The sequence below is a fragment of the Macrobrachium nipponense genome, chromosome 3, assembly GCF_015104395.2.
Source record: "Macrobrachium nipponense isolate FS-2020 chromosome 3, ASM1510439v2, whole genome shotgun sequence".
NCBI lineage: Eukaryota > Metazoa > Arthropoda > Malacostraca > Decapoda > Palaemonidae > Macrobrachium > Macrobrachium nipponense.
In genome coordinates this window covers 124,726,362-124,738,695 of record NC_087202.1, presented here as the reverse complement: position 1 = coordinate 124,738,695, position 12,334 = coordinate 124,726,362, and the positions used below count along the sequence as shown (strand labels likewise).

Sequence of the window (12,334 nt, the reverse complement as noted above, 5' to 3'; positions counted from 1 at the left end):
TTTTTGGGAAAACTAACAATAAGTAGATGATATACATCTTGGTTCCTTACCGTGTTTGCAAAGTAGACTATGTGATTACTGTCACGTAAGGCTGCTTTTGCTTAATTACAGAGTTGCCAGCCAGGTGGAGAACCTGTAGTGCTGGTGCGCTCTGGATGATCTGTCAACGGGTGCGAGACCTCAGCGGACAAGATCATCGAGGCCATACAAATGAGGGCAACGAAGCAACTGACCACCACCTGACCAACTATACAAACAAACCCCTTAAACTAGCTAATGGATGGGAGATCTTCACATAAGACTCACCACAACCTAAAAAACACAACCACCTAACTTAACCTAACTAAGGATAGGGAAAGAGCTACTTCCGGACCCCAATACTGTGTCCGCAGAAACGTATGGCCCCAGTGCATTGCAATCGTCATAGATCGTTCTCACATCCCTTAGGTAATGTGAGGCGAAGACGGAGTTGCTCCTCCAAAAGGTACAATCGAGGATGTCCTTGATTGACATGTTCTTTTGGAAGGCAAGAGAGGTAGCGACGGCTCGTACTTCGTGCGCTTTTACTCGGAAGAGGCTCAAATCATCTTCTGGAAAGATGAATGAGCCTCCCGAATGGTGTCCCTTAGAAAGAAAGCCACTGCATTCTTGATAAAGGTAACTCTGGCCTCTTCACAGAGCACCAGAGGTTACCTGAGGGACCTCTAACCTCTTTAGTTCTATGCACGTATAACTTGAGAGCCTTACCGGGCAAAGGACTCTCTCTGGTTTCTTGGCCCACCAGACTTGACATACCTTTGATTTCAAAAGTCTTCGGCCAAGGGTTCGAAGGATTTTCATTCTTTGCCAAGAAAGATGGTTCAACGAGCAGACAGCATTGTCCCCTTTGAAGCCCATTAACTTGCTAAAAACGCTTGAATTTCACTAACTCTCTTAGCCGTCGCAGAGAAGTTAGGAAAAGAGCCTTCCTTGTCAGATTCCGAAGAGACGCTGTCTGAAGCGGTTCGAAAGAGTTTGACATAAGGAATTTCAGGACTACATCCAGATTTCCATGAAGGTGGTCTCATTTGCGGCACCTTCGAGGTCTCGAAAGACTTCAAAAGGTCATGAATATCCTTGTGTCAGACCAGGTCTAGGCCTCTGTGCCTAAAAACCGCTGACAACATGCTTCTATATCCCTTGATTGTAGGGACCGCTAATTTCTGCACATTTCTGAGAAATAGCAGAAAATCAGCTATCTGGTTCACAGAGGTCGAGGAAGAGGAAACTCCTTCCTTTTTGCACCATGCCCTGAAGGAAGCCCACTTCGACTGGTAAACAGCTCTTGTGGAAGCACGTCTCGCATGTGCGATTGCTCTCGCAGCTGCCTTCGAAAAACCTCTCGCTCTGGCCACTTTTTGATAGTCTGAACGCAGTCAGAACTCAGAGCGGAGAGGTTTTTGTGAAACCTTTCGAAGTGCGGCTGTTTGAGTAGATCTTTCCTCCAGGGCAATGTCCTTGGAAAGTCTACCAGGAAAGACATGACCTCTGTGAACCAATCTCTTGCTGGCCATACGGAGCGATCAGGGTTAGCCTTGTCCCTTCCGAGGCCGCAAACTTCCTCATGACTTCCCCCAGAATCTTGAATGGTGGGAAGGCATAAAGGTCCAGGCCCGTCCAATTCCACAGCAACGCATCCACCGCGATTGCCTCTGGATCCAGGACCGGGGAGCAGTAAGAGGAAGTCTCTGTTCCTTGACGTTGCGAACAAGTTCTACCAGTGGACGTCCCCACAGCGTCCATAGGTCTCGACAAACGTCCTCGTGCAAGGTCCATTCCGTCGGAAGGACTTGGTCCCGACGACTGAGAAGGTCTGCCCTGACGTTTTGCACACCTGCAATGAATCTCGTCAGGATCGTTACCTCTTTCCTTTTCGCCCACAGCAGAATCCTCTCTCGCTAGGGGAGTACAACGTCCTGGAGTGTGTACCTCCCTGGTTTTTTAAATAAGCGAGTGCTGTGGTATTGTCCGAGTTTATCTGAACAATCTTGTTCTCCAAACTCTTCTCGAAGAACTGCAGGGACAGAAATACTGCTGCCAGTTCTTTACATTTATATGCCAGGCTACCTGTTCCCCTCTCCAGGAGCCTGACACTTCCTTCCCCCCTAGTGTTGCTCCCATCCTGTGATGGAAGCGTCTGAAAACAACACTAGGTCTGGGCTCAAAAGACTTAAGGACACACCCTCTTGCAGCTTCTGAGGGTCCAACCACCATCTTAGGTGGTTCTTGATCGAAATCGATATCCTCAATACTGCATCGAGATCGTCTTTTGCCTTCCACTCGTCTGCCAAGAAGAATTGTAGAGGCCTGATGTGCAGTCTTCCCAAGGAAACGAACCTTTCCAGCGAGGAAATGGTCCCCAGCAGACTCATCCATTCCCTCGCCGAGCAAGTCTCCTTCCTTAGAAAGGCTGAGATCTTTTCTAAGCCTAGCTGCTGACGTTCCTCGGACGGAAACGCTCGAAAAGCCACTGAATCCATCTGAATCCCCAGATACACGATGGACTGTGTTGGGGTCAGATGCGACTTTTCGAGGTTGACCAGAAGTCCCAGGGACTTCGCTAAGGCTAAAGTGAACTGCAAGTCCTTCAGACACTTCTCTCTCGACGACGCCCTGATCAGCCAGTCGTCGAGGTATAGGGAAACTCTTATTCCCGAAGAGTGTAGCCATCTCGCTACGTTCTTCATCACTACTGTGAAACACCATCGGAGCCGTGGTCAGTCCGAAGCACATCGCTCTGACTGCCAAACTTTGTTGTTCAAGACAAATCTTAGATATTTTCTTGAAAGAGGGTGGATCGGGATGTGGAAGTACGCGTCCTGCAAGTCCAAGGATACCATCCAGTCGCCCGGTCTCAAGGCTCCCAGAACAGAATGAGGCGTCTCCATCGTGAATTTTATCTTTTCCACGAAAAGATTGAGCCTGCTTACATCTAGAACTGGACGCCACCCTGACGACTGCTTTGGCACTAGGAAGATTCTGTTGTAGAAACCTGGCGACCGCAGCAGGTCCGCGACTTGTTCCACGCTCTTTTTGTCGATCATCTGTTGAAGGAGATCGAACAAGACTTTCTTCTTTTCTCCTTGGTAGGATGGAGAAAGGTCTCTGGGAGTCGTAGAAAGAGGAGGGAAGATCTAAAAAAGGGGGGGGGGGGGATCTTGTACCCTACCCCTGCTCCCACGATCTTGAGGGACAAGAGTCCGTGTCTCTCTCTCTCCACGCTCCCGCAAAATACTTCAGCCTGGCTCCGACTGGTGTCTGAAGGACATGCTTTTCACTTGGAAGGCTTTGGTTTAAGAGAAGCTCTTCCTCGTGAAAACCCTCTCCCTCGAGGAGCTGCTCTCGAGGGGGGAGCCCCCACGAAAGGGCTTTACTTTCTTCTTCGGCGGACGAACTGCAGCCGAAGATGTTGAAGGTCCGGCCGACCGTCTTGTAGACTGGGCCAAAAGATCCTGAGTAGCCTTCTCTTGTAGGCTGTTCGTTAGGTCCTTTACCAAAGTCTGGGGGAAGAGATGGTTCGAAAGAGGCGAAAACAACAAGTCCGCTTTCTGAGCTGGCGTCACTGACCGAGCTGTGAAGTTGCACAGCAAAGCTCTCTTTTTTAACAAAGCTGTCCCAAAGTGAGATACTAGCTCTTCCGAACCATCCCTGACGGCTTTGTCCATACATGCTAACACGCTGGACAGCTCCCCCAGACTAAGAGATTCTGGGCTTCTCGCTTGTAAATCCAGAACTCCCAAGCACCAATCAAGGAAGTTGAAGACTTCCAGCGTCCTAAGCAGACCTTTCAGATGATGGTCTGTCTCCGACGCGGTCCAAGTTACCTTGGCAGAGGGTAAAACTGACCTCCTCTGTAAGTCTACCAGGCTGGAGAAATCCCCTTGAGCCGACGAAGGGATACGAACTCCCACTTCGTCCTTGGTCTTATACCAAATGCCTCCTTTACCACTAAGTCTAGTAGGAGCAAGGCGAAGGTCGTCTTGCCTTGGTCTCTCCTTCTTAACATCCAGTCCTGGAGCTTCTTGAAAGCACGTTTCGTCGATAGAGAGTCTTCATCTCTACGAACTCCGGGATTTTCCCCGTTTTCGATGAAGAAAACTGTGAAGGAGGAGACTTGGGAGCTGCGGGCTGAAATTTGTCCTCAAAAGAAGACCGCAAAAGTCTGACTAGGACTTTGTAATCCGAGGTAGAAGGGGCTGTAGCAGGTTCATCTTCACCCGACTCAGCCGAACTACCCAGTTCTCCTTCTTCTCTCAACGGAAGAGGAGAACGTCTGTCAGGCGAAGGCGTCCTATTGCCGTTCTTGGCAAGATCAAAGGACCCCTCTCCTTGCAAGCTGCAGCCTTATCACTGCTGTCTTCTTTCTGACGCTTACTGCTCGCTGATGGAAGAGCGTCCTGAGGCGGACGAGCGTCTTCCGCGGCAGTCCCACCTGCCCGAGAAGCGTCTTTACCTCTCTTCGCTGGCATACGTGCCTGAGCGCGTAACAAAGTGTCTGGGGGTAAAAATTCTTGTTCAGAATCCCCGAAAGCGTCTTGAAAGGAGGCCTGAACGTCCTGGCGAACTTCCTGCCAAGCGTCCTGTCTAGCGTCCTGGAGAACGGCCTGCCGATCGTCCTGTGTAGCGTCCTGGCGAGCGTCCTGACGAACGTCCTGCCTAGCGTCCTGCCAAGCGTCCTGACAAACGTCCTGCCGAGCGTCCTGACGAACGTCCTGCCTAGCGTCCTGCCAAGCGTCCTGACGAACGTCCTGCCGAGCGTCCTGACGAACGTCCTGCCTAGCGCGAGCGTCCCGACAAGCATCTTGCCGAACGTCCTGCCGAGTGTCCTGTCGTAACGTCCTTCTATAAGACGAACGAGATCGGCGAATCGCTGAAGGAGAAGCTATCGGCGAACGAGACGCAGGGGGCGAAGACAACGGAGACTGCTTAGTCCTCTTTACAGGCAGTCTAAGGTCCTTCCTCCGCTTAGGCTCGACTGCTGCTGGGCAAGTCCTCTGAGCCATAAGCGAGGATAGCTGGTCCTGAAGGGACAAAAGAATGTTCTTCGTTGGAGAAGAATGAGACGAGGAAGCAGGACTGGTCCTGTGAGAAGACGAGGGGCGAGGGGACGCCTCCTTCCTTCTCAAAGGAACAGCTACCTGTTTCTCAGGTGTACGCGCCTGTGCGCGCAACCTAGCGTCCTCATCGGAGGAGATCCTACCTCTCTTCTGAGGCGGAAAGACATCATACGCGTCTTCCGACGAAAGCGGCGAAAGAGGACGTGAAGCGTCCTCCGCAAGAACGTCCTCTTTAACGGACCGAGAGTCTCTCCGAGCGTCCACCCTTGCGCGGGGAGGACGCTTCGGAGGACGAAAAGCAATCCTCAAGACGCGTGCTCGTGCACGGTCCTTGGCAGCCTGGGTCTTTGCTACATGGTCTGCCGAAGGGACGCCAGATCGGTGGGAAGCCCCCGTAACCCTCTTGCGGCTTTCGACATACGTCCTCCCTGGGTCTTGGGAGTCTGATAGAGGTCTAGGCCTAGAGGCATTATGGGGCCGATCTGACGCCCCCTCCACAACACTGGGGGCACGATCACACACTTGCACCGAGCCAGTTTCCAAGGCTTTCACTTTGGTCTCCAGAGTGCGAAGGGACTCCAAAATCATAGAGAGAGCATCCGCTCCTCCCGACACAGAATCAGAGCCCGAAGGCAACACAGGTTTAGGGGTTGTAAAACACTAGGTGTTAGTGCAGGAGAAACGTTAGTCTTACCTTTGGAAGAACTCCTTGAGGAAAGACCTCCTGATCCTATCGCGCTCCAATTTCAGGCGATAGGACTCATATGCTCTCCATTCATCATCAGTCAAACTCTCCATTCCTTGCACGATGATCAATCAAACAATGAAGTCCCCTACAACTCATACATACTGTGTGGGGGTCTACCGATGCTTTCGGTAGCCTCACCTTACAATCAGCACTCACACACACTCTGAAAGTCACACCACTTGATCCAGACATATCTTATAGAGAAAAGTCAATCCAAAATCAAAAACGGTCCACTATCGCGCATGCCAATTCCACAATCCAATTCAATACCAACAAATCAATCAGATACTTAGAAACGAGTCAAAATTCCAAAAAATCCTGAGCAGAGGTCTGTAAACAGATGTTTACCGACCGGCGACAGAAAAAATATGAATAGAAAATGGGAATGGTTCCTGATATCCGCCTCCCAGCGGCGGAATGGGTACTACCACCTGGCCGCCCACTGCGTGTGCCGCGAGTTTTGAAGTTTAAATTTCTGTCGGACGTCAGAAAATACAGCTATATATATATCTGTCAGGTAAGTGGCATGAACCAAAATGTATATATACTACAAATAGATACGCTAATTTCACTTATTTCCCCGGTTTTGTGTAAGTCTTATACCCAGTTTGGAGGATAAACTCATACCAATTGACAAGACTGATAAACAATTAAAGAGCGCAAAGAATGCTGTAGTTCCCTTGGATAAGTAGTGGTTGGAAGTCGTGTTTACGACTGTTGTGATGAAAGTGCCCCAGCATCTATGGGTACAAGTGGTGTGCGGATTTAGCACAGGAAATGGGAAGTTGTTGACACAAGCGACTCAGCAAATATTGAGATGACGTCAATCTTCTAAACATTTTCAATTGTAAGTAAAAATTTAGAAAATGTCATGGGGGTAGTGTGCACTGTGTTGGCCACACTTTTCATTACTTTCTGTTTAAATCTTAAAATATGGCCTTAATTTCTAACTTTGAAGAAAATATACATATAGGTATTTAATATATACTTCGAAAGGAGAGTAGAGGTCTTGAGCTCCTGCTATCACTACCAACAACTCATGAATGATGACCATCTCCAGTGTCAGGACGTGTTAAAGTATTTTTTCGGAGGGTGGCCAAAAATACGGTAGTCAGTGAATTGGCTAGTCCAGTCGGTTGTTTACCCTACCTATCAGATAGTTTAATAAGCTACTTTACAATGAAATAATAAAGTAGCTTATCCTACCAACACAAAACTAATCAGTCAGCCTTAGCTTCATTAGCCTAACCTTTGCCATTACCTAGCCTACGATACCTGTAGCTAGGATTCGAGGGCATTTTTCCTTAGCCTACTGTTGTACAACAATAACCTAAACCTAGGGTTGTAATTTAAATAGGCTACGATAAATGGTATTGATGAAATGTCGTAATTCTGCTTACTATTGTCTTGTCTCAATTGTTTAATTTGCATTAATCTACATTAAGTGACCGTAAGCGCGATTCAGTCAAGGTTGTCGCTAACCGTACGCTTGACTTCCCTGCTTATCCTAACTAAACTACCTATTTATTTGCATATTAAAAGAAAATATCATATTACCTGGGGTGGTAAAATGTTCTTAATGTGTTTAATGTTCATTTTAGCCGATGAACACGACACATCACTCCAATTTCACTTAAATAGGCGGCATTAAACTTGAAACTCTAGGCACATAGAAGTTCCGGCGGTATTTCTCCGTTTGGAATGTACAGCGGCATCTGTCAAACTTTGTTTACAAAAAGGCGCCACTGATCTCTGAAAAAAATATTAGATGTAGGATACATATGCTAAATTAAATTTTAAAAAAATGATCGAGTTGTCTTTTCTACAGGAATTAGCATATGTATAAAAGATGCAAAGGTGATAGTAACCCTTGATAAAACCTGGTCTTAGTGAAGGCGATATATCATATATATATATATATATATATATATATATATATATATATATATATATATATATATATATATATATATATATATATATATGCGAATACCACGGGAAATGATAGCCAGGAATCCAAGCGCTTTCGTCTTTATTCAGACATCGTCAAGGAGCTACTAAAGTACAATCGGAGAGGAAGGCCTCAGGTACAAACAGATCAGGAATACAGATAGGTGGTTAATTATCAAGGGTAAAATTAAAAGGGATAATCCAGGATTATCGGATATTCACACGGTCACAAAACTTAAACAGATTCTGACCCTAACCGAAATTACAAAGTATCTTTACAGTCCAAAACATGTAAAAACTGAATATATTAATTTTGTTGCTTATATTTATCTACAACTTTTTTCATTATGAAAGCATCAAGTTTAAATAAACCAAGACTTAATTTAGAACATTTCTATTATTTGACTTGATAAAACAAGATTCAATGATATTCCTTTTTTTTAACTGTGTCATTACATGGGACTAAGGCTCTTGCTTGACTCCAGTTAATAGGATGGTCTAAAATCTCTCATATGTACAAATAATGCATTCGATATTTGCCCAGTTCTCACAGATATTGATGTTGCTTAAGACGCTGTGAAAGAGAGATTTGCCAGTCTGTCCGTAATAGATTTTATCACACTTTTTGCAAGAATTTCATATATGCAGCCTGGAAGATCTTTAGGGAGAATTTTTGATTACTAAACTCTTGACATTAATATTACTGAAAACAACATTTATGTTAAAAAGCTTTAAAATTCTAGGAATATCTAAAAACCTTTCATCATAAGGTAATTTTAGAATGTTATGCTTACTAAATTCAAGTTTGTCATTAGTTGAATAAAATGTTTTTCTAGCTCTTTTCCAGCCACATCTACAAAAGTCCTTGGGTATTTAAGTTTCAATGCAATATCATAAATAGTTTAATTTCAGCGTCAATAAACTGCGGGCTACAGACACGTAAAGCCTTAGGAACATCCCAGAAAAAACAGAGAATTTAACATTTTGATGGTGATTGGAGAGTAGTAATGAACAAAAGAGGCAATATTAGTTGATTTTCGAAAGACTGAAAAGGTGAAAAATTTCTATCATTTCTATGGACAGTTACATCAAGAAAATTCAAATTACAATTTCTTTCTTCTACGTACGCCTTTTCTTTGAATTTTCCAAGCCTTGTTCTATTCGTGACATCCTTCTGTAATGCTCTTATCATCGCTCACAAACTGAAACTCCGACTCAACTTTCTAGGGCGGAAGTGCATGAACGAGCAAGTGATGCCCAAGTCGATTTTAACAGTGAGAATTCTTCGCCTAGCAGAGCGACCTTTCGACGAGTTTCAACGCATCATACTTCAGAAACACATCGACATCACAAAGTGGAAGTAGATGATGCGTTCCGTACACTTAGAAGCAGACGGTATAGCTTTAATCAGACGGTTCCTGTCGATTGGAAGAATCGGATGCTGGATTATTGCTACGGAAAATTTGAGAAAGTGCTGCAACCGTCTTGAAAGGAAGGATGCTCCAAGTCAAGCTGAAAAATCTATTGCTGAAAGCGACTGGACTAAGCATGCCAACGTGGACTTCATGATTAATTTATCTGACAAACCAGTGGATAGTGCTACGACAGCGGCTTTGGGATATGGGTTAAGCTTTCGGTGTATTTAATGGTAACCTGGACTGTGTCGACATCTCAAAATCCTTTTGTTATTTAGAAAAAATTGAATCAAACCTATGCCCTGATGATATCAATATTTGTAAAGGTATTGTGTATGGTGCTATGAGTAAACCTTCTCCCCCTAATGTACCCGTGAGATTTCTCCAGGCTTTTAGAAAAAAATTAAAGAAGACGAAACAGTGAAGGTGACAAAAGCAGATAAATCTATTGCAGTGGTTAATTATGAATAAAAGTGACTATATAAGTAAAATAATGACATTGCTAAATGACACTGATACTTATACGAAACTGAGGTCTGACCCTACACAGACAGTTAACTCCCATTTTAATAAATAAACAAATTAAATCCATTTTGAGGGCTTGGACCATTTAATTAAACAGTTTACACCGCAATGCGCCTCCCTACCTTACATGTATGGTTAGTCAAGACACATAATATCAATAACCCTACCCTATCAGACCAATCATTAGTTCAGTGGGCTCAGTTTCGTATAATTTATCTAAATGGCTTGTAAAAATTCTTACTCCTTTGGTAGGAAATATTTCTAACACGAATGTTAAAAAACAATGTTGATTTTATAAACAAATTGAATAGTTTAAATTTGAATTATGATTTAATATGGTGGTTAGTTTTGATGTTGCTCTTTTTATTTACAAAAGTGCCTGTAGATGACTTACTTGAATATTTAGGAAGAGGAATTAGAGCGTCATGACATTTCCCTTAAGTGTAGAAAATCCTCTTAGTCTCATAAGGTATGTATCAAAGATAGTAAATTTTGTTTCAATGGGGGAATTTTTTGTACAAAAGTTTGGCATGGCCATGGGTAATCCTCCCTTACTCCTGTCCTTAGCAATATTTACATGGAATTTTTTGAGACAAAACTCTTACCAAGAATTTTGCCCCAAAAAGTTATTTGGTTTAGATACGTGGATGATATCTTCTGTATTGGCCAGTTCACGAAAACCTCCAAGAATTCCGTAATAATCTCAATAATTTAGTCCCTTCTATAAAATTTACTGTAGAGGAAGAAAGAAATTGTAATTGGAATTTTCTTGATGTAACTGTCCATAGAAATGATAGAAATTTCACCTTTTCAGTCGTTCGAAAATCAACTAATATTGCCTCTTTTGTTCATTACTACTCCAATCACCATCAAAATGTTAAATTCTCTGTTTTTTTCTGGGATGTTCCTAAGGGCTTGACGTGTCTGTAGCCCGCAGTTTATTGACGCTGAAATTAAAACTATTTATGATATGCATTGAAACTTAAATACCCAAGGACTTTTGTAGATGTGGCATGGAAAAAGAGCTAGAAAAACATTTTATTTCAACTAAAAAATGACAAACTTGAATTTAGTAAGCATACATTCTAAAATTACTTATGATGAAAGGTTTTTAGATATTCCTAGAATTTTAAAGCTTTTTAACATAAATGTTGTTTTCAGTAATATTAATGTCAAGAGTTTAGTAATCAAAAAATTCTCCTAAAGATCTTCCAGGCTGCATATATGAAATTCCTTGCAAAAAAGTGTGATAAAATCTATTACGGACAGAACTGGCAAATCTCTTTCACAGCGTCTTAAGCAACATCAATATTCTGTGAGAACTGGGCAAATATCGAATGCATTATTTGTACATATGAGAGATTTAGACCATCCTATTAACTGGAGTCAAGCAAGAGCCTTAGTCCCATGTAATGACACAGTTAAAGGAATATCATTGAATCTTGTTTTATCAAGTCAAATAATAGAAATGTTCTAAATTTAAGTCTTGGTTTATTTAAACTTGATGCTTTCATAATGAAAAAAGTTGTAGATAAATATAAACAACAAAATTAATATATTCAGTTTTTACATGTTTTGGACTGCAAAGATACTTTGTAATTTCGGTTAGGGTCAGAATCTGTTTAAGTTTGTGACCGTGTGATATCGATAATCCTGGATTATCCCTTTTAATTTTTACCCTTTTGATAATTAACCATCTGGTATTCCTGATCTTGTTTGTACCTGAGGCCTTCCTTCCTCTCCGATTGTACTTTAGTAGCTCCTTGACGATGTCTGAATAAAGACGAAAAGCGCTTGGATTCCTGGCTATCATTTGCCCGTGGTATTCGCTTATTTATGAAGTCACGTGCATTCTACTGTGATTTTTTAAGCATATATATATATATATATATATATATATATATATATATATATATATATATACACACACACATATATATATATATATATATATATATATATATATATATATATATATATAGATAATAATATGCAATAAAATGCAAAACTCCAACTAATAGTGGGGTATGAAGACATGGCGATCTTAGATGTATGTATATGATCTGGCAGCTATACAATTTCAAAAATTTATCAAATTGTCTTTTCTACAGGACAGTAATAAGCGTATGTATGTAAAGATGCAAATGTGCTAATGATCGAAAAAGAACGCCTGGTATTAGAGAAGGTAATGTATTATAGATAACAGTGTGCGATGAAATGAAAAACTCCAACTAATTAGGGAGAAAATGAAGACAGGGAGTCATGCAAATAAATTCTTTGGCACACTTTGAAATGGACATTGGTACTACACTTCTGGCGTATAGTACTTTACATTGCTATAAACATAGCTATTCAAAAATATATTTGATTTATTTTCAGAGCAAATGTCGATTTTCGTGAGAATTAGAAAGTATGAAGTAAAATCTTAAGAAGCGATGGAAAAACAACTATGCAGATTTATCATAACTTGAAGTCGAATAAGATCCTCATTTTTTTCTACTTTTCCTCTGTCCAAAGCATTCTTACCAAGCATATACGTATCCTCGTTCAGATTACCTTAAAATGCTGACTAGGACCATTTGCATACTACAACATTATGT

The 12,334-nt window shown here is 42.4% G+C and overlaps 1 protein-coding gene across 1 annotated transcript in view; it reads right to left on the bottom strand.

Moving 5' to 3' along the window:
- LOC135222494 (intraflagellar transport protein 172 homolog) overlaps window positions 1-7,539 on the bottom strand; it is a 369,686-nt gene extending 362,147 nt beyond the window's left edge. Inside the window, 1 exon segment of the mRNA XM_064260577.1 lies at window positions 7,402-7,539. Coding sequence (XP_064116647.1) covers window positions 7,402-7,440 — 39 coding nt within the window. The 5' untranslated portion in view covers window positions 7,441-7,539.
- Between the last annotated feature and the right edge of the window lie 4,795 nt (window positions 7,540-12,334).